At 38.4% G+C, this 22,671-nt stretch overlaps 1 protein-coding gene across 1 annotated transcript in view; it reads right to left on the reverse strand.

The window, feature by feature from the left end:
• The window catches only part of KCNQ5 (potassium voltage-gated channel subfamily Q member 5), a 300,644-nt gene that overhangs the window by 72,234 nt on the left and 205,739 nt on the right, over window positions 1-22,671 (reverse strand). Inside the window, exon 2 of the mRNA XM_067294111.1 lies at window positions 13,758-13,848. Within this exon, the coding sequence (XP_067150212.1) occupies window positions 13,758-13,848 (91 nt within the window). The remainder of the gene's footprint in view (window positions 1-13,757; window positions 13,849-22,671) is intronic.

Consider the following 22,671-nt stretch of genomic DNA (forward strand, 5'->3'; position numbering starts at 1 on the left):
GGAAGAATATAAGATTTTTCTGGGAGAAACAATGTGAAATGTCTTTGCTCATTCCTTGAGAAAAACAGTTACCATTCCTAGCAACTTTTTTTTTTTAAAACAATTTATGCATAGTGATAGTCTCTCAAAACTAACTGAAGTTTCTACTAATTAAGTAAAATTTAAAAATAACCATTGTAGGTTTACTACAGTTATACTAGGCACTTACTATAGCAGGTGAGCTCAGATACATTAAATATGGCTCTGTGCACTGAAATGCTACAAAAAATTGCATGGTCTCTCTACCCTGATTTAAAAAAACCCTTATTTTTCTACACAGGATTTTTTTCTACATATATCAAATTTCTCGAAGGCTTTAAAATACGGTATAAGGTATAATAACAGGAAAGCCACTGAATAAAATGGAGATGGGATTTCACACTTATTTTTGCATTTTCTGAAATAGTGATGTTTCAAGATGATCTTTTATATCCTGGCCATCCTTACTTCCACAAAGAACAACTGATTTTAAAGGGAATGTCACCATGAATAAAGTCCACAGGATTAGGCTGGTTTTGATGCTTCACTGTAGGATTTCTGTGAATTATTGGTAATGATTCAATTCACTGATAATTCACCTGATTCTGACTCTGCTGATAGCACTATCAATTTGAACTCAACTTTCCTGATGTCAAAGGTGTTTTGTCTGTGTAAAACATGTAAAACATGTAAGATCTGGACTTTCAGGTTATTGTTAAAATGATAGAATTATGATTCTGAAATAAATTCTGACTTCTCATCGTCTGAGCTGGTCAAATGCTTTCTTGAAATATATTCTTCCCAGAAAATGTGAATGCATTGAAACAGAAACTCTTTGTAGATGTATATGTGCCAGTTTTGTTCTGGTATTTTGGGCTGGTTCAGGTTGAAGCCAGAGAGACACATAGAATTCTCCACCACTGTGAAATAAGTAATGTGTTGGTAATCAGTGCACTCAGTCACGATGTAACATCAAATCTCTGTCAAGGTTAGTTCAGGCCAGAGAATGACATTATTTTTTCCTATGGCAGCTGCACAATCACAAGTTCCTAGCCACATTTTCTTGGTTTTCCATGGAGAAAAATTGAAAGGGTTCATCCCAAACATCAGGATTAAAAAAAAAAAAAAAAATTTGGAATGGCTTATTACAAAAGTAAACATAAATCTAGGCCTTTAAATACCTTGTTTTTAGATCCTTAGAAATTGAAACAGAAAAGGCACACAACTGAAAATATATGCAACAGAATAAATTATTAGACTTCATATGATTTTTAGGCTTGCTGTAGAAGTGATACATTCCAAGTATCTTTGTCCTATGTTTAATGAGACGGAACCACATTAATCTTTGATTATTCATGAGATATAGAATAACAACATTTACTTCAGAATGGGGAAATCCTCCACGGTTGATAAATACACCTTCCTTTAAAAATTCAGCAAGGCATGTTGAGCTAATAAGTGAATTTAGATTTACTGAAAGCCTAACCCTTCCCTTCCTATGAACATCACCAGGCACTGTAGGGATGCCCTGGCCTTTGCCAGTTCTTCCTTCTTCCCCTCTACTGTCAGCCCTTTCCAGTCAGAGCTGCATCTGGCCCTGCACCCTGATTTGTACAGTCACCACAATCTGTAACTTTTTGGGGGATTTAAGCTCACAGGTAGCTCCCCTCAATAACTGATATGGCGCATCTGTTGTCGGTTCAGAAAGGGAAAGTCTTTCCTCCTTCCTGAAGCACTGTGCATCCAGCCTGATCTCACTCTGAAACATTTCTGCACACACAGCTCCTGTTAGCACTGGGAGCTATGCATACGCAGGAGAAGCAAGGCTGAAACACACGCGTTCAAAGATTCAGTTGCTTTTGACATAAGGAACACAGATGCCAGTGTGTTCCTCAGCTCTTTTTACATTGGCATGTGCCTTAGTTGCTCTGCCACTGGAGCAATCTAGGGTTATATACATGGCAGGAAAGGAAAATGAGAGGTCATCCAGATCAAGGTTTGTATTAACAAAAGGTCCTGGAGGACTCTAATGTACAGGGTTGATAGTTAATTAAATAAAGCATACTTTCTACAATCCAGTTGCTGTGAGTACTTTTTATTTCTTGCCTATCTAATTAGGATAAAAATCACGAGTTGTTGAAATTGTCTATATTAGTATGCTTCTCAGGTAGTTTTCAATGATAAGGATTTCCTCAGGCATAACACTAAAACAGCTAAAAACTTTTTATCATAGCTTCCTCATTAATTAATATAATTGCTTATTAAAACATAAAATAATCCATGGATAATTTGCTGCACTTCTACTGCTAAAATCAGTTTCTCTGGTTCTAGGCCATCACTTCACGGAATTAGTTCTATTTTAGTGACGAGAAAAAGACTAAAACTGAGCACTCTGTACTGTTCTGCTTAGAGATAGAAGGCTCCTGGTTAATATGCAATGCATATATGAGCCTAGGGTTGTATATTAGAAACTTGCCCGCAAGAAAATAGCTCTGCTGTTATTTTATTTGTACATCTTGTATGGAAGTTATATTGTTATGTACTCTGAAGGCTAGTAAAGCAGGACAAGCTTCACACTGATGTAAAGAGCTGCTGCCTTGAGCTCACAGCAGAACTGGGTCTATACATGACATTTTCAGGAGCCCAGTAAATGGCCTAGAACATATCAAATGAGTCCTCTGAAATAAGCTTTAATAAACCCACAAATGCTTCCATACTGAAGTCAGCACCTGTGTAGTGTAGCTGCACTGCAGACACTCATCTAGTGTAAATTAGCATAGATTCACTACAAGAGAACAATAGGAGGAATAGAACAATAGGAGGAATAGAAGGAACAATGTCATTTGATATCAGCTCAGGAACTGTCACCTCTCCCTAAAAACTCATAAACAGGAGTGTCTATTGCTTCCACATCAGTTGGAAAAAAGGGAGAATAAACATTTTTTCATCTTTTAATTTATGGATGACTCATTTAACAATGTCACCGTGTTAACATGATTAATAGTTGATACTATTCTGAACAGATATCATCAGGATGCCCATTAACTAAGGGGAAGTGTAACACTACTCCGTCTCAGAGAAACCTGAGGAAGGTTTGAGCTTTAAATAGTTGTGGGGCAGAAGTTGGTGAAGGACTAGGGACACTTCTGTTACACTGGCCAGGTTCCCGATTAAAATCAGCAGACAGTAATATGGGCATACTTTGCTGCTCAAAATAACAGTATAATTCGGACATATTTGCATTATCCTTGCTCTAACATTAGAAGCTAAGATTTTTGAAGAAAGCAGCTAACAAGTATACCTACGCATGTATATGTACACTTTAAGAACTACATAATGTTTTAATTCTTTCCAATTACAGTTTAACAGTGGGAGAGGCAGCCATAAATCTGAAAACATAACCTAGAACAGATCCTATTAGTGGTCTATAAATCACAACCAGAGATTTCAGTTCAGCTCCCAGTGCAATATCCAATAAGCATGAAATGAAACTTATGCACATTTTTGTCATTTATCAGTTTTATGATGAATGTGATAGTTTTACAACACTTGCTTTTTAAAATTATGATTAAGGTTTCCCATGTTGATTCTACGTTAATAGAGGATTGTTGAGAGATCAATTTTGTGCCTTTTAATCTAATACACAGGTACAAGTGTATTCATATAATATTAAAAATCCCAATGACATGCTTAGTTTGAATTAGCCACACATGTTATATAGGACTTTTGCTATCCAATTCTCCCTTAGCTTTTTGTTTTTATTACCTGAAATGGTACATATCAGTCATGTTTTTTCATTCACTTACTGAAAAAAAAACCCAGAATTTTTTTTAACAAGTAACAGCAGTTTTGAATCAGACAGTAAGAAGATGCACCAGAGTTAGGTAGCTGCTATTTAATTATGTATTTCAACGTCTCTTATAAACACAAGTATTTACCATATTAGAACAAGTATCTGATTCCTAGCATTGGGACTGAGCTAGCCTTCCTCAGCGGTCATGAAGGAGGACAGAAATCCTCCTGCCTCCCCAGATCAGGCCACAGCACATGGGCAGCACTTCCTCACATAGCTACTGTGGCCCAGCAGCTGGGGACCTGTGATGCTGACGGCCACGTAACCTCCTGGGTCAGTCGTCGAAAGCTCATCCCTTCCTGCGCGTGTGCCCCGTAGGCTAACCATGGTGCTTGCCAACAGGAGGAGGTATCTTAAGGAAGGAAGGTGCAAGGTTTGGCTCAGTCTGGGACTGACACCCGCAAGCTGCCACCAGCCCTTTCTGGGTTGTGGGGGCCGTGCGCCGGTGGGATTTTGCGTCCTACCTGTCCTCTTTCCCAGCAGCCATGCTGCCAAGGGCCCGTTTGGCAAATGGCTCCAATGCCAAATGCTCCCAGCACTTTGGAAAGGGGCTGGGATTCGTCGGCGAGTGCTGGCGCTGCTCGGTTCCCTGGGTCGGCGAGGACACCTGCCAGTGCAGAGCCGTGCCGGTGGGCACAGCCACTGAATTAGTACTGCATCATGAAGGGGATCCCTGGCTTGGCGAGCTGCAGAAATACTATCGAGAATTTGTGGTTTTCCAAAGGAACTGGATCATCATCTGAATCATTTCTGCACAGCTCATGTAGTTCTATGCAAAAAGCTTCAAAAGCACAAAGGTTACAAAAATGGAGCCAGTTTACCAGGTAACCAGGAGGTTACCAGTTTACCATGTGAATGTACACATAGGCAAATATATCCAAAAACTCCTTTTGGCTTTTGAATTTTGGCAGACATGAATCTTGTAGGAACACCCTAGTGATCACTGGACACTCTTTCAGACTGCGAAAATGGCAATGGGAAGTGTTGATTTCTCCACCCATTCCTTCTGTCCTGCTCTTCTCCAGCTACAGCATCATCCTTAAATATGGTGCTTTCCAGCTCATCTCATTTACATTCACTGCTCTGCTCCAGATCATTTGTTTATGTGTCAAGGACAACTATTCTTTTGAGAGAATTCCTGAAAGGAGATGACATCACTAAAACACACACTATAGAATAATTTTCTACTTTCCAAACACATCTTTGTATTCTGGTTTGTGCTTTTCCACATTTTTTCTGTAATGAGATCAGCTGTGAATGGTCTCATTTTGGTTTTAAAATATTATGCGTATTGAAAACAATGAAACTCTGCACAGCTATATTCAAGCCTTGCATTTCCTTTGTGATTTGTTCACGCATTTTTTTCTGCTGTAGTCAAATTTCTGATGTCACATGTTACGGGCAGATGATCAAGCACATGTCTCTGTAGCAACACAATTCCCAAATCTTCCTCCTGAAATGTTTGCGAAAAATTTGGTATCTTTTGCTGTGTCTAAAAGAAATGCAGAATGGGTGCCAGAACCAGTACAGGCTTTGAATCCTTTTATGCTCTGGCAATGGTACTAATTTTGTATCTATGCAAGGAGTTTAGGCAAATTGTTATTGCTGAACACATGTAGGTGAATTAACTGGTAACATTCAACATCCTAGAAAGTGGAGGGGGATAAGATATATATATATTTTTTAAGTCTTTGTTCTTAGCATTTTAGAGTTGTTTAATCTGAGAGATTTCAAACCTATTTTCTTCCAGGTCTGTTTCTGCCATCACTAGTTATTTTCATGTGTTTTGAAAATGTTATTTGCTTTCTTTATTTTTAAGTTATTTCAAGTTGCAATTTCCTAGTTCAGAAAGCCCATTAACAAGGTTTCCCTAGGAGTATACCAGTGTGCGCTGCGACTACTGGGAGACCTACTGGCATCTGGGATGAGATACACTGAAATGTTTCCAGCACCAAACACATTCAGAAAGTAATTTCAAGAAAGCACTATCTGCCAATTGGTAAATTTTGACAAACTGGACTTAGAGTGCACTTTATCCAGTCTGTCAAAATCCTGCTTGGGCATCTAGTTTCTTGAAGAAATTCACTCCTGTCATCTCAGCAAACATTTCTGTTACTTGTACAAGTGTTCACTTATGATATTTTTATTCAATTTCTTGGGTTTAGTGAAAAACTTGACATGGTCTCCTCTTTTCACTCCAGTAACTAAACTGTGAAATCCAGTCTACCAAGTCTTATGTTTTACAAATGATGCCATTTGCTGAGTTTTGCAGCTTTTCCTATCACCTTTTTTCAAGGCTTATGGAATTTTGGCCTCCTGGGGAAAAAAAAACAACAACACCTCCACATCCTCTCAAAAGCATATACATATATCTTCACGACACATTCATTTCCTGCGATCATATCTTCATATGGTGCAATCAGCCAATTCCTGTCTGGTTCAGGTTTGATACCCAAGTTATTATCCTGCCCATGACATACACCCTTTCCTTAGGCACTCCATGGAGGCCTAACAGTTTAAAATGAGCAGTGCTTATTTTGCTAATCCATCTCTGTATCTCACCCACGGTTCACAGTCCTCAGGACTGGGCTCAGCTCCAGAGTGTGCATGTGCGCATGCCTGTGTCTCTGTATTTACCATCACCTGCACTTTAAACGCTCTTTGGATTTTTCTGTTATAGGTATTTCTGTTCTTGATCCTTATAGATAGTTTTGATATTTGTCTATATTTTGTTACCTCTTTGCTTGACTTCACAGCTTTTAAACTGAGTCTTGTGAGCAGGTTTCTTCTCTCACTTGAAGAAACATCACATTTAGACTGCAGTGACTTCTGTCTTTACATGCTTGTCATATCTGTGTTTGCAAAGTGACTGAGTGGATTATAGTTTCTGTAAGTTACTTAGATGGTGGGCATTTTCTGGACTTCCAGACAGCTTTTGTATCACTGATGTTCTGCCTTTTTCAGCATTCTTTTCCTTTTGTAATTTAATCTTTTGTAGACTTTTCCCTTACATATTATTTATAACCATGTACTTTGGCTTCTCTCTAGAGACATATGCTGCATTTCCATTTGGCAAATCAATATTGCCTTTACAAGGGTCAGGTCTGAATTTCTAATAGAGTTTGATATCTATCCTTTTTTACTGTTGCAATCTAAACTATCTGTTTGTTGGCCACTCTAACAAGGTAGTTCTTGTTATCTCTATTACAAGTTTGGATCCTTATCAAACTTTGGCATAAAGCCAATAAAATTCATTGTAGCAGCATCTAGTATGATGGAAAACATTACACTTACAACTTGGAAGTGGTTTCCCATGCTACCTTGTTATCACTTAAACTGACAAAAAAAGAAGGAAGACATGTCATGGAAGAACAGTTGTGCGAGGAATGTTGCTCATTTGTCCTTAAAGGAGGTCAAGGACAGCTGGCTTGCTTCTTTAGCATGATGAGTTGATTAGTCTAAAAGGAGACATGCTCTCCCCTCCTCAAAGAATTATTTCCATACTAATCTGGATCCTGACACCCCATCACTACCATCAAATCCTCCCCATTTTTCACTCTTAAATCTCCAAATCCTCAAGTCATGAGTATTCTCCCAGACAAAATGGCCTCTTGAATGGCTAGAAGGCTCTTGTCTGAATAAGGTAGACTCCTCTCCCTCTTAGGAATGTGTTCTCTGTCTCTGAAGCAATGCTACTCCTTCCTGTGCTGAGAAAAAGGAATCAGAACGTGATCCTTAACAGAACTAATACCCCCTCTCCTGACTTTCTGCATATAGCCATAAAATGTCATGGACAAGATAAGCTAAGTGACATCTCTTATATAGAAAGAGATAACAGAAATACAGGAAAGTATATTGTGCCTGTTTAAAAAAATCAACACTGGCTTTCTTACTACAATTTAGTCATTTTAATGTTAAAAGTGTAGCAGGTCATGAGTTGTACTATGTTATTATGTACACCACTGCTTGTGGTTTTCTTGTTTCCATCCATCTTTTTTCATTGCACAGTATCACCCTTTTCTCTACACATACTCTGTTCATTTAGAGGGAATGAGAAAAAATTTCATGGACGGTATTTCACCCTACAGTCAATGAATTGTGACAACTCCAGTGATCTTAACAGTATGCAAAAAATGGAGATTTCTTACTGAAGGATAACTCGGTGGTAGTTCTGTCTGCCTGGAAAATGCTCTGACAGTTACTCAGAAATTCCATCTTGCCTCCTACTGCATTTCCTGGTGAAGGCTATGGCACCTGAGGTAGCTGTTCACAGTTATCCTACCTTCTTTAAGTGATTCAGTTAGGAGATTTTTCATTGCACTGATTGCAGAACATGTATATTAATGCTGTTTAGTCATCTTCAGCCATCAAACATTTAAACTTTCCCAGTAGAACTATAATAGATTGCATTTTTTTAATTATAAGAGAAAAATGATCCCATTCAAATGTGTGATTTTTCATTCTTCTCTTTACAAAGCTTGTTTGTGCTTCACACAGAAAAATAGAAGAAAAGAAAGGACAAAATGTTTGGATGATGTAATCAAGCCCAGAACCATATCACTAAGAGTTTTATGCCAGTATTGAGACTTCTTTTGTTCTCTGATATGTTTTAAGTATATTTTATCATTCTCAGCACTGTTGACAACAGATTTTTCATAGCTACCTCTACAGTTTTGTAAGCTGTGCCATGTTCCTTTGTTATGAAAACATTTTCATTGGTACTTCCATCTCTCTCCATAGCTATGGTGTGTGCCTATTTGTTTTAGAGGTTGGTTGGTTCGCTTGGAGTGCCAACACAAGCTCCTCCTAATAATTTTTAGTTTTGGGAAAGCGCATCCAGCACTTACATTTCAAGTGAGAAGTCTTCTGTTTGCAAACAAAGATTCTCATGTAGTTGTAATGAGATCTGGTCCAAAATTTTATAACAATGGCCAACTCTGATTTGAGGAAATCGAAATACATAATAGGAGGGTATCAGTTTCATCAGTGAACACATGAAATCGATTATTTTGATAAGGTTAAAATATATTCTTTCAAAGCTAACAAGTAGTTTATTATGGTATGGTTGAATTGTTTCATTCTCATGTTATCACCTTATTATTACTAGTGTATATGAATCCAAATAAGATTGGAAATATGAAGGCATTGACCTTAGTAAAATTAAATTCCCCTCTCTTAGTCTGACTTTGATAACATCAGTTTCACATATCTGACTGATGTAATTTTTCAGAGATTTCCATGTGGAAATTCTGAAATTTCAACTCCTTGTTTTGATTTGGGATGAAAGAAAATATATTCCTGAGAAACACTGATTTTGAGCTTTGACAAGCTCTAGTGAACTCAAAAATCACTGATTTTTAGCTCAGGGATCATTTCATCTGTTTCTCTCAGGAGAAGACTCAATGATGCTGCAATAACATGTGGTCTATATAGTACTTTCTTTGTTAGAAATATATCTATAATTGAAATCTCTCAAGATCATCCTGTTTTTCCTTACATGCACTGCTAGCTTGTCCTACAGAGCCAGTCATCCATTTCTCTGATCAGGTCTGGTGGTCTTTTATCCATGTGTCGTATGATGATTTAAGCTCCAGAGCTTTTTATGGGCCAATAAATTTAAACCAAAAAATGTTACTTTTTTGAATAGAGCACTATCCATCTCCCTTTTTTTATCCACTCTGCCCAGCCTTAAAATTTTGTAGCTAGGATTTATACGATTATATCTCTGCAGATGGATGAAGACAGTTGCACATTCACTGTCATAGAGCAGAGAAATTGAATATGTGTTTGCCTGCTACTGGGTACCTATACCCTATGTTTTTTTAATCGGTGTTTCTATGTTTCTTTTGCAGGATAATAATAGAAAAGATGAACTTAGGAAGAACTTAATTACTAGATGCACTTACTACACTATCCTTTGGGAATCATGTAAGTGACCACAATACATGTAGAAGCTACTTTCACCTACAGTACACTATCTGCTTGGGAGCTATTTCTGCCTGAAGAATGTGTTCCTAGAGTACATTTTCAGAGGCCTTTATCCTACAGAACTGGGCAAAGTTTTCTACCCCAGCCTTCTTGGAGAAAAACACAAAACAGATTTGACAAAATCAGTCCTGCAGAAATTCACAGGAGTTTTGCAAACTCTTCATCTTGATTAAAAATGAAAATTATGAAAAAAAATGAAATGCTCTGTCACTTCAAATAAAAATTACATTTCTTTTCCACAGTCTCAATTTTACTTTTAAGCCAAAGCTTCTAAAATGTTCAAATACACAAAGAATGTTTTATACCAGGTCAAATGATATATTTCATCTGATCCAAGATTTTTTTTGGACTTTTCAGTTTGCCAACTTTGTGGGTCAACCCAACATTATTTTATTTATTTTCTTGAATTGACAGCAGACAAACAGAAGTGAACTAGTTATTCAGACAGCTCTAGTTGCAAGTGTTCTTAAAATATAGAGAGTTTGGTCATGAGAGTGAATGACCTCCCATTCCAGATATACTCCTTCTTGGCTATCTTCCCCAAAAGATTTGATTTCTGCCTTCCCACCCTAAGTTTTACTTCCCTAGTGTTTATTATTTGATAAAGTGCCAGCAAATGAACTTGTAGGAGATCAGCAATACACCAAAGATTATTTTCTTGCTGTGTTAGTTGGATTCTTAAGCTGCTTGTGGCTTTTTTGATGTTGTAGTAGATTTTATTCTACTGTCTGTCTGGGATATATCACTGTTACAGCTTGAGTGCCAGAAGTTGTGCGCACAGATGAGGCTAAGGGATAATTGTAATTAGTAGGTATAAGGAGTCATCTGATGCTCTCCCTCTGGTTAGACTTCTTATTATTTCTGGGAACAAATCTAACAAAGTTCATTACTGATATAACAATAGTTAGCATATATTTAATGTATCTATCTGTGGAACTTTCATTTTCAGGGTGAAATGCCAATATTATGCATTTCCCTTGACAGGCCCCCTGACAAGCAGAAGGTGACTAGGAATACAGTAGTACTTGTTCAGACGACAAAACCAAAACCCTAGCTGCCTACAGGAAAATGCAGTGTGGCAGAGTTGGCTTGGTGCTGGGAGCAGCACTCAGGAGTTTCTGCAGTCCAGAGGAGTCCATTAACCTACGCTGACACTCAGAAGTCCTCAGCCAATACTGTTTTGCCTAACCAATTATTTTCATTGAGTTACTGCACAAAGTTGTATTTTTCTGAAAGAGTATTTACGATGTGGTGTTTAGGAGATATTTTTCCTGCTCTCTTGTAAGGTGAGGCTCAGGGAAATTCATGGAACTGGTTGACTGCAGAAGAATAATCTCAGCTCCTCTGGCCTTTCTGAGAAGGAGGGAAAGGTTTACTTACCTCATTTACACTTTTCTCTTTAACCTTCCCGTGTAATTGTGAATAGCTGCAATATGTCAAAAGCTACCGGTTCCAGTGCAGGCAGCAGCTCAGGTAGCAAGCTGAAGGGGCATTACATTAGCTTTTTAGTCAATTAGCATGGCTCTAGGGGGCATCATCTGGAATAAATCTCTGAAGCAAACAGTTCACAGAAACCCAGCAGGCAGCTCCAGAGATTGTTGCATTTCTACTGTACTTCGTTAGAAAATAAACATATAGCTTCCATCTCACGAAGCAAAACAGTGCTAAGATAGATCTCTGATAGTTAATACAACTGTCTCTACTAAATGACACATTTGCAAGAATTGCACAAATTACCGCAAGTAAAAGGTTGTGAAAACTTTAGTGACGGCAATTATGTGTTGGCACAGCCAAACAACTGTTCCTGAGTTAATGTAAAATTGTAGTATTTTATTAGTATGTGTTTGCAAAAGCCTGTTTTGATAACATTGCTAATATCAGCTAAGGGTTCAGTATGCAGAGAAGAGAGTAAATCATGCATTGGCAAACTGGAATAAACCAGTCAGTTTTAGCATGCTTCTGGAACTTCATACTTTGCTTTGTTTATGTTTTTCTCCATTAGAGACCCACAGCAGGAGCTGTAAAATTCGTCATTGCCAGATCTATTCCTGCCAAGGCTTGTTGAATGCACTAGGATATAGCATAGAAATGTTGGGCCAAGCTACTAAAACTGGTATTGATGCTTTGAGGATTAACTATCCACCTTCTTCCTCCTCAGGGTCATTTCCGTATTCAAAGGGTGGCACGTGCAGGCAGAATTGCTAAGAAGGACAAAGTCACTGAGTAGCTTCTCAAGTGCTGGCAGTAGGAAGAGTCGCCATTTCCCGGAGCCCCTCTCCCCATCGGCGCAGCCCCGCTGGGGGCACCAGTGGAAAGACTGACGCAGCAGCTCAGGGCTCCCAAAGGGGCTTGCTGCGCCTGGACCGGGCGCCCAGAGTGACGCCAGGACTCCCCAAAGCTCCTCCGCAGCCAGGCTCCTGCGCAAGCCATGGCAAACCACGGGGAATGCGCTTATCAGCCATCTGAGAAATCAGCAGTAAGCATGCAAACAGTCAACAAAAATGCGGCTCATGGGAAATTCGGATTTTATGTGAGAACAAATGGCTTATCTTCAAGAAATTTGCATAAGTGTACAGGGAAACAGATTACTTGTCACAAAGCACCTTCTGTTATAAGTAAGGTATTTTTGGACTAATCAAATTTTCATATTTCATATACCAGAAGATCTTAGCAATTAGTATAATAATTACGATAATAGAATTAGTTATGGAACATTCAGACAAACTTCTATTTGCAAAGTGTTGTTCAAATGCATTAATAATAGAACTAGATACGACTACAGGATTAAATCTGACTGCTTTTAGCTGGCTTAACGCCACTTGATCTTTTCTGGAAGGGCTAATGTGGATACAGGAAACAGAATACCACATTTTGCATGCTTCTCCCTGTATTAATGAGCCCTGCTAAGAAACAGATCATGAGATGGAGCAGAGCACCACGCTTCTGCACCAAACCCTCTTGGGACATTTGGTTCAGGTACCTCGATGCAGTACCACACTGTGCCATAGAGACGTACCATGCACTGCAATTATCCTGTCGGCCTGCTTGCTCCATAACTAATTAGGGAGTTGTTCTAATGAGTAGGACTTTTGGATATATACAGTGATGACAATTAAAATGTTGGCATTTGTCAACAGTTACTTCAGCAGAGGCACTACCTAACAAGCCACAGTCTGCTGTATACTTGGAACTGAAATAACCATGGTAACTCTGGGTATCTAGTGACATTTTAATGACCACTGCTTATCCTCAGGCCATCACTTGCTGAACTAAATGGCACATCAAGCAGCAGATGAATAAAGTGGCATTTATACAATGCATGAAAAATGTTAAGCACTTTTACGGATTAAAGCCATTTACAACTACCTCAGAGGGGAAAAAAGGAGAGATAAACATATTACAAAAGCATGTATTATGAAGAAATAATGAAACTACCACATCCTACTGCAGCAACTGCCAATAAGAAGTCAGTATCTACCAATAGCTAGCACAAATTGGTATCTAAGATACCAAAATTATTTCCTATTTTAAGTATAAGTGCCTCTTACTACATACTGACTTTATAAATGGCAGCAGCAGTATCAAAGGTCTCTCATGCTCAGTCACTGCCAAAATGCAGTAGAAAAACTATTAGTAACAAAACACAGCAATTCTCAAGCAAATTCTCAAGCAGAGAACAAGATGAAATTCAGTGTTTTATTAATGCTTTCATATCATCTCAGACTTATTTTTAAAGAACAATATGGTGGAATCCTCTATTTTACTACTTTCCACCACACTTATGAAAAGTTTGGTTTCTTAAAGCATTCAGTAATTACACTATTCTCTTCATGGTGAGGAAGAGAATTTGTGTGTATATTAACATATCTGTAAAACTGCCTTTAGAAGTTTCACTTACCAAAATGAAGAGACAACCAGAGGCAAGTTTTGTGTGTTCAGGAATAGTAGAAAACACAGACAAAATCAAGCAACCAAACACAAGGAGAAAACTGAAAAAGAAAGAACATTAAAAATTGTTAGTATCTTTTTTAGGACACTGACTCAATATGTATATTGATCCTGCTTCACCAACAGTCTTCATTAATAAAAAGAAATTCAATTACTACTTAGTTCATTAAGGACATTAGAATAGCCTATTCATAAAACTACATACTTCTGGGCTGCACCGGAACAATCTCTGGTAGACTTAATGGAAACTAAAACACAAGAACCAAGATTTTCTTCATGAAATGACCCAGTTTACACAGTTATTTTTGGTACATTTATCCAGTTCAACTACTCTTAGTGGCTCTAAGAAAAGATCATCAATAGGAGAGATCTCTCCTCAGTCTGAAAAATCATTTCCCCCACAAGCGACTACAGATATCTGCTGTATAAGCTTATCAAAGCTCATGTTGCATCTAACTGCCATACACAACAAGTGCTTTTCATTTTTACCATCTTAAACAATTTCCTTCTGAACAACAGACTTCATGTGCAAACTAGCAGAGATTCAAAGGTAGCTGAGTTATGGCATCATTGTCCTCAACGACCAAGTTCCATTTTGGGAGCAAACTTAAAATCATCCAATCAATTAAGGAAATTAAAACAAAGGAGTGAAGCTAGATGATCTTACACAAGTCACGGGATCCCAATTGGGAAACATGCCTGCAATTTTGGCCGTGTGGATGAGCTTGCTTGTTTCATGGGACTGACAGATACATGCAGGCAAAGCAATGCATGGACACATTGCTCAATCTCTTTACAAGGAAGATGCAAACAGCTGGTGTCACTGCAGAAATTTTTGCATATCCCATGTCTGACCCTTACAGCATACATCACATACATGGTATTTACAGATGTGAGCCTGAAGAGCTGGTATCGCCCTGAGGCCTATATCAAGGATGATAAGGAAGTTCCTTTGCTGTTGTACTGCTTTGCCACTGTGCTGGTGAAAACCTGTTGTCTACGAAATGCATCAGAAGAGAAGTTCGTATCACCAACGATACCATGAACTGACTATAATCAGTAGTCAAACAGCACACCGAATAAGATCATCTAATGTGCAAGGCAGTGTATATTCTACAGTTTATATTCTAGCACTTGTACTAGTTTTTGTAAGTGGTAATAATTGATTCTATCAATTTTTTTGCTATTTCCTTCTTCAAACACTTGTCAGTCATGCTGCCAATCAATCAGTCACAAAAGGACAGATCTTTGGATCCTGCCTGAATTGCTGGGAACCTGAATTGCTGAATTGATAGTAGATGCTCTAACTCAACACAAATATGCATTGCAACTAATGTAGAAATATACCTGCAATAAAGTACAAATGGCTCCTTCATGATAAGAAGGAGGTTGAAATCTCTTCCAGGGGTAAAGGGAAGAACTGTATAAATTACTGTTCTATATAGATGATGCATACATTCTTCAATCTGATGCATTTCCATTAACGAACACAATCGTTATTCTGAAGACAAAGCAAGCAGCTTTTCAGAAAAATGCCTTGGGGTCCTGGTGGACAAGCTGAGCATCAGTCAGCAGTGTGCCCTTGTGGCAAAGCAAGCTAACCACATAGTGAGTTGTATTAGCAAGAATGTTGTCATCAGATCAAGCAACGATGTCTGGAGTGCTGCGTCCAGTTTTGGGCTCCCCAATACAAGAGACAAACTGACGCGAGCCCATTGGAGGGCCACCAAGATGTTCAGGGGCTGGAGCTCATGACGGACAGGAGAGGCTGACGGAGCTGAGTTTGTTTTGAGAGGAGGCCACGACATGTGATTGTTGTCTTCAACTATCTAATTTTGGTTACAGCGAAGAGAGACAAGGCACAATTTGCAGGAAGGAAAATTATGACTAGCTATAAGGAAAAAATTTCACAGTGAAGGGGGTTCAGCACTGGAACAAGTTCCCAAAGAGAAGCTGTAAATCTCTGTCCTTGGAGATGTGCAGAACTCAGCTGGAAAAGGCCCTGATTTAACTTGGGAATTAGCTCTGCTTTGAGCGGAAGGTTGGACTAGATAATCTAGAGAGATCCTTCCCAACCTAAATTCTTCTCTGATTTTAACGACTAGAAACAGACTTCACAGAATCACAGAATCACAGAATCACAGAATCGCTGAGGTTGGAAGGGACCTCTGGAGATCATCTAGTCCAACCACCCTGCTCAAGCAGGGTCACCTAGAGCACATTGCACAGGATTGCATCCAGGCGCGTTTTGAATATCTCCAGAGAAGGAGACTCCACAACCTCTCTGGGCAACCTGTGCCAGTGCTCTGTCACCCTCACAGTGAAAAAGTTTTTCCTCATGTTCAGATGGAACTGTCTGTGTTTCAGTTTGTGCCCGTTGCCTCTTGTCCTGTCGCTGGGCACCACTGAAAAGAGTCTGGCCCCATCCTCTTGACACCCTCCCTTCAGATACTTGTACACATTAATAAGATCTCCTCTCAGCCTTCTCTTCTCCAAGCTAAACAGGCCCAGCTCTCTCAGCCTTTCCTCATAAGAGAGATGCTCCAGTCCCCTAATCATCTTTGTGTCCCCTAATCATCTTCAGTATCATATTATTGCATCAGCCCACACTTTCACTTCAGGAGCTAAAATTGAACTTCTCCTTATAACATATGGACTTTTCAACAAGACAATAGTGCCTTAGTGTAATATATCTGTTACATTCAATGAAAATGTAAGTCCATTTTTATTACAAAATTTGATGTGCACCATGATAAGATATTGGAAGCAAATTTTGTCGCATACCACTTAACCACTGGAAAGACGTTCCTGCCTGAAAAGCAAATCCAAAAGGAGCTTGCATATAAGCTCTATTAAAAACTAAAGATAGATAAAGATAAACCAGCAATGGTTTCATAGTACCTAGGAGGGTAAAGCAGTGTCTTTTACATGCCATTGACAAGTCTTTCTTCAAGACCACAGAAAGGTAAAGATCAGCAGATATATGCTTAAAGTTTTCATAAAAGCCTCATTCAAGTGACTATGATTCACCTTGTGACCAATCTTACCCCTCCCTCTCCCCCTTTTTTTTTTTATGGAAAATCTCCCAGAATACAGTTTCAGCTGCTCAAGGGCTTCAGACCTATAATTAAGTCCTACTGGTACAGACATAAATGCAGTTTCTCCCAGTTAAGGCTTACATGGAGGGCAAAATAAAATGGAGAAGTGACTGAGAATCTACAGTAAAAGGATGTCATTTCCTTTGACGAAGTTTTTTAGTTCTGAATCAGTTAAAATAATATTTTCTTGCCTCTTTTGCATTTAGGAACTAAAAATTGCTCTTGTTTAGTTGTATTCCAATAATACCAATCAAAATTGAGGCCCAGTTGTACTGGATCTTGTCCAAGCAAGTTTTCATTTGGAAGAGATCTCTTATAGCACAATTATAGAAAACAGACGCTGTAGAAAAAAAAGAAAGCTTGTTGTTCCCATATAGCTGGTCTCCATAGCTGGAGACCACTGCACAGAAAAGGTAAGCGACTAGCCTAAGGCTACCCAGAAAGTCTTTGGCAGAACTGTGGAATAAACCTGAACCTTTTTCTTTCCTAGCCCAGTCCTGCTGTCACAAAACCATCCTCCCCCTTAAGCGCTTAGGATGAATTGCCACACTTCCTCAGGGCTGTGATTTAGAAGATCAGTGTGGGCAAAGTCTTGTTAAATTGGAAAAGTGAGTCAAGAGAGAGAACCAGTACAGTTAGGCAGTGCATTAATCAAAATAAAGTACATGTTCAGGAAAGCCAGGTGCACAGTTTAGATTAGCACCTGGGTAGGCAAAGTTTTGCAGATTATCCAAGAAAAGCAGAAACAGTCCCCACAGTAATACCTAAGAATAGTCTTGGAAAGATATTTTTCCAAACCTCTATAACCTTTTGTTCTCATTTTTTCCAGAAGCTTTACAAGAAATGGGGCATTGTTATTAATTATTATCAAAGAACAGAAGAAAAATGTTTGCATTTATCCACCCACGCCTTCAAATCTTGCCCCTCTATCCCTCATTCCTCCCTCCACCACCACACACTTTTTTTTACTGCCATTCAGCACATTATGTCTAAAATTAGACTGTCAGCACTTTGGAGGAGGGGAGAAACTCAGTCCTTCTATTAGCCTTGCAAAGCTAAAAGCATACTTTTGGGTGCTGTAAAACACAACACTAGCAACAAAAGTAAAAGATTTAACTGTTCTGGAATATTTTCTGTAGTTTATTTACCACTGATGCGCTTTCCTTCAAATTAAACTAATAGCCAGGATTCACCTTCTACCTTTTTTAATTTTAATCTGCTACTTGGGCAATGAAGTGAAAGTGCCTTTCCATTTCCATGGCAAGATCTGAAGGCAGGGAGGATGCACGCAACGCTTATTCCCTGGCTGGCCGCTAGCCAGGATCCGAGCAGACTGCTGGGGCGCCGCAGAAGCAAAACAGTAAGGCTAAGGTTCAAATGCCGCAGTCGTCCAAGTGCACCAAAACTTGTTCCTTGCTATCTCAGACTATTTCTATGATGATGGATGAAGTGTAGAGGATTTTATTAAGCCCTGTATAGTCATCTGATGCTCCTTAAAAGAGGAGGAAGTATTTTCAAATGCCAGCATTTGAACTGTGTGCTATAATACATGCTATACAAGAGGATGCTGCTGTAGGTACACAACAGTACAAGGCAAAACACAATGCAATTATATTTGGCCTCTAGTGGTTCAATCTGGATCATATATTTGTTCAGGCTGAAAAAAACAGATGGTCTTTTCTCATGCGTTCAGTATCAGACAGTAAAACATATGCCTTAGGCAGCAAGTTTCCATAAAATTATTCGAGCACTGCCATAGTCTTATATTTTATCAAAAGCAGCAACTTCCATTTTGTTTCAACAGTAATCAATTTTGATGCAGCTCCTTTCATCTTATTCCCCTGCTTCTGAAAGCATACACTAATTGGAGAAAAGCCAATTTATGAAAGATAATATAACTCAGAAGCTTTGATATTTATTCAATCCACCTCTCATAAACTTTTCTTACTAGCTAATTAGGAAGTACCAATTCTTCATTTATTTAATTTTCAACAGAGTTTTACTATAGTTTATGATTTCAGGGATGGTCATATGGCAGAAAATGTTCAGTTTAAAAAAACTGTTAAAACATTACCCAGGGAATATCATCATAAGCATAAAATATGTACCAGTGAAGATCTTTAAAAGCTATTTTGCTACATTATTTAGTGCTAGAATTAAAATAATTGGAAGTTAAACATCTGCAAACAGTTTTGTGACCTCTTTTGTAAATAATAAAAGTGTATCACTGTTAAAATGGCATAATTAGGCAATTAGACCACCAGAGTTATGTTCCAGTATTATTTGAGCTCTAATTTAATCCCCATAAAAGCAAGGCTATTTAGGATTATGACCATAGCTGTTTGTAAACCACTCGCAGTGCCATTGTCCTGGTATTTGTATGTAAGGGGAACAAGTGTTTGAAAGCTTTTGCTATTCTTGACTATGCCCAGAAAGTAGCTTTTTCTCTTCCCACTGGTACAAAGTCAGAACTAATGAGATGGCTGCAAACCTACAGAAAGCTGATTACATTCGGGAGATCTGAGTCTACAACGAAGCAAGCAGAGCTCCTCCGTAATCCCTCTGACAGCCAGAAACAGTCCTGGAGATGTTTTGTTCCCAGTGCTCAGGATCTTGCTGGGTTGAATACCATGTACCACCTTTAAATTATTTTTAATTGTTAAATACATAAAATTTGTGGGAGGCACTAGGTAAGTAAATATGCTCCAGATTATACTGAATGTATGGCATCAATAAATTCATCTGCTGCAATACAAATTAAAGCTTCAGGTAAGTGGATGCACTCTCCAGTGAAAACTGGAAGGAAGAACTGGAAAGGAAGGAAGGAAGCAGGTGGTCATCCATAGCACTGTTTTACTTTTCATTGGAACTAATAATTTGGGTGAAGAGCTCTCACAAAAAGCACAGTGAAAGATTTTTGGTAAGTGGGTTGCCCTACACAAGATCCCTGCTACAGGCTATTGGTACTCTCACCCCTCTGAGTTTGTGGGAAGGGGAGACTTTATGGCTTCAGTGTGTCGTGAGGCTGATGGGGACAGAGAAAAAGAATGTCTGCTGGACTACCAGGTTATGAGATGCAGGAGTACATGCCTGCAGAAGAATAAAAGCTGTGAGGCCTTGCCCAAAATACTGTTTTTGACCACTAACTTGATAAGTAATGCGAGCCAGTATTAACGGAAAATATTTTGCTCAACAGGTTTTTCAATCACTTGAAGAAATTGTATTTTAAAAGGAATCCTGTCTCCCTTCCTGTCTGAAATTTGTCATTTTCAGAAGCCGCACCATTTTACAAGATACAGGAACATACACATGCCACTTGCAAGGCCCTAAACTCTCGCAGGGGAGAAGGGATACCTACTCTCAGCCTGAGAGCTGCTACACCACATTATGTCGTGGAGCAAACGTACGTGGCTAAGACAGGACTGCAGGCAGAAACCAAACAGCTCCAGTGCACCTCCACACGCTGCCTGTGATCTCAGAGCAGCAAATTCCTAGAGGCGGGTGGAAATAACCTCACCAATAGGACATGGAAAGACAAACACTAGAGCATTTTCCTAACTTCAGAAAGAACTGAAAGTGAAAACATCAGCTAGTGCAGGCTTGAGGGGGAGATGTACACAGGTCCTATGATATCTCCCTTAAAAAGCAATCTTTTCAGCATTTCTATAAAGCAGATAATGCACTGCTGACATGGTGGAAAAGAATCCAGTTTAACAGTTTTGATAGTGCAAGCCATGTGGATTAAATTTTCCATCATTTATAGTTTCAATGTGACTTGTTTATGCAAGAAAATGAGATATGACAAAGGTTATTACAATTTGTTAAAAATGTTTGACAAAAGCTGCATGGAGAATAAGCGCTCTTCCATAGAAGAAAGCTCATAAATTTCTCCTGTAAGCTTTCTTTAAAATGACTTGTACTTCAACCTCTTTTTCAAGTGGAAGAGCGTAACACATTAGGGCTTGATACTGTGTTGCCTCCTATCCTGAAACCAACACAAAAACTCTGTTTATGGAGAAATGGAATAAGGTGACCTCCTTGTCTGAAAATGTGAAAATAAATTGTAGGAAAATTTAAGAATAATTTTTGAGATAAAATAATCAAGTTGTAGCAAACCCATTTTTTTAGATGTTCTGTCTTCCAATCATTACCTTTTTCAGAAATAGAGAAATTTGAGCTGAATTTCAAGACTGTTTTTTTTTTTTTATGAACCGAGCTTGCTGCTGCTGCAACTGGTTTGAAAAGGTGAGTTTTGTCAGGCTCTGTTGCATAAATTTTTTTCAGACAATATTTTATTGTTCATTCCTGTACTGGGTATTTATTCATTCTAAAAATTAGAATGTAAGTGCTATACATCAAGTATGAAAGAGGTTGAATCTGCAGTGTCAAAAAAGTGTTGTAGACCTAAACTGATCTTTTCCATTATATTTTTAAGGAGTAAAGGAACAGTCAGTGTCTGCTAAATGATTGTCTTTGGCCTACATTGACAAAGCAGTGAAATGGCTAAAACAGAGGATGTATTTAAAAACAGATAAAATATCTTAAATACCTAGGGGACACCAAGCAACACATCATTCAATGCACATTTAATAATCTATTTCATCATAGAGAAAATATAAAACTTCAAGGTAAATTTATCCAAGGATCAATGAAGCATGTGAATACATCGGTAGTCAAAAGCTGGCAATTCTTTTGTAACCTTAAGCTTTTTTCTAGATCTAGATCTTGCTACTAGATCTTTTACTAAGGATAGGATACTTCTGGATGTCAAGTTACTGTGATGGAAAGTCATTATTACACTTAAGGCCTTACCCAAACACTATCAAAACAGTGCATTTAAAATATGAGCTGTAATGTTCTGATCAGCTAGAGTATTTCAGCAGTATTTTACATCTTCATTAAAGATAAGGACAAGGAGGCCAAGTCTATTGAAAATTTAATCATTCAAATTCTGGTGCCTGCTTGGCATATTTTAATAAAATGCTCAGGATTGAATGAATTGCAATGTTTGGGATTAAGAAAGGAATTTTTCTCTAAATGAACCCAACAGGGACTATGGTAGGTGAATACTGTGGGTATAACCCAAGGATCAGCTGTGCATTTTCATCTAAAATATGCCATCCTATTGAAGAGATCTAGAACATAAACTACTCTCCTTATTTCTCCTAATTCTTTCTTGTAGAATCACGGATTTTGCTTTTCTCTAGTGCTGGCTTTAAATTTATTTTTCAGTGTCCTATGGCCAGTAGTATAGAGAATTAAAGGAGTTCTGCAGTGGAGGGGACCACTCAAATACAGTCATGCAAATGTACCAATACAGTACATGAGCGAAAGGAAGTCCTTTTCATTGTATCACTCAACAAGGCCTCTTAGTAACCCTTGGTTACTTCTATGATTTTTTAAAATTCCAGACATGTAAACAAAGTAGTACACATGAATCTTCCAAAACTACCTTTCCAGACTGCAAAACCCACAGTTATTATGGCAGCAACTTTCACTTTCGTGATAGGGATGAAGAATCTATGGGATACGTGGCTTTGTATGGGGATTCCACTTTATTTGCTGTCAGTAAATGCCATGAAATTTCATATGTTACCAGAATAATGGACAGGACAATAAACCATGCATTTTTGTTAGAAAAAGGTATTTCCAACGGAAACATCAAAATTCCTGTATATAACTGATGTGTATTGTACCACACTTCACTATATCTCAGTCAGTGATGGCTGAGGGAGTAATGATACAAAATGATACATTGATCAGATT

Source organism: Apteryx mantelli, chromosome 3 (assembly GCF_036417845.1).
Source record: "Apteryx mantelli isolate bAptMan1 chromosome 3, bAptMan1.hap1, whole genome shotgun sequence".
NCBI lineage: Eukaryota > Metazoa > Chordata > Aves > Apterygiformes > Apterygidae > Apteryx > Apteryx mantelli.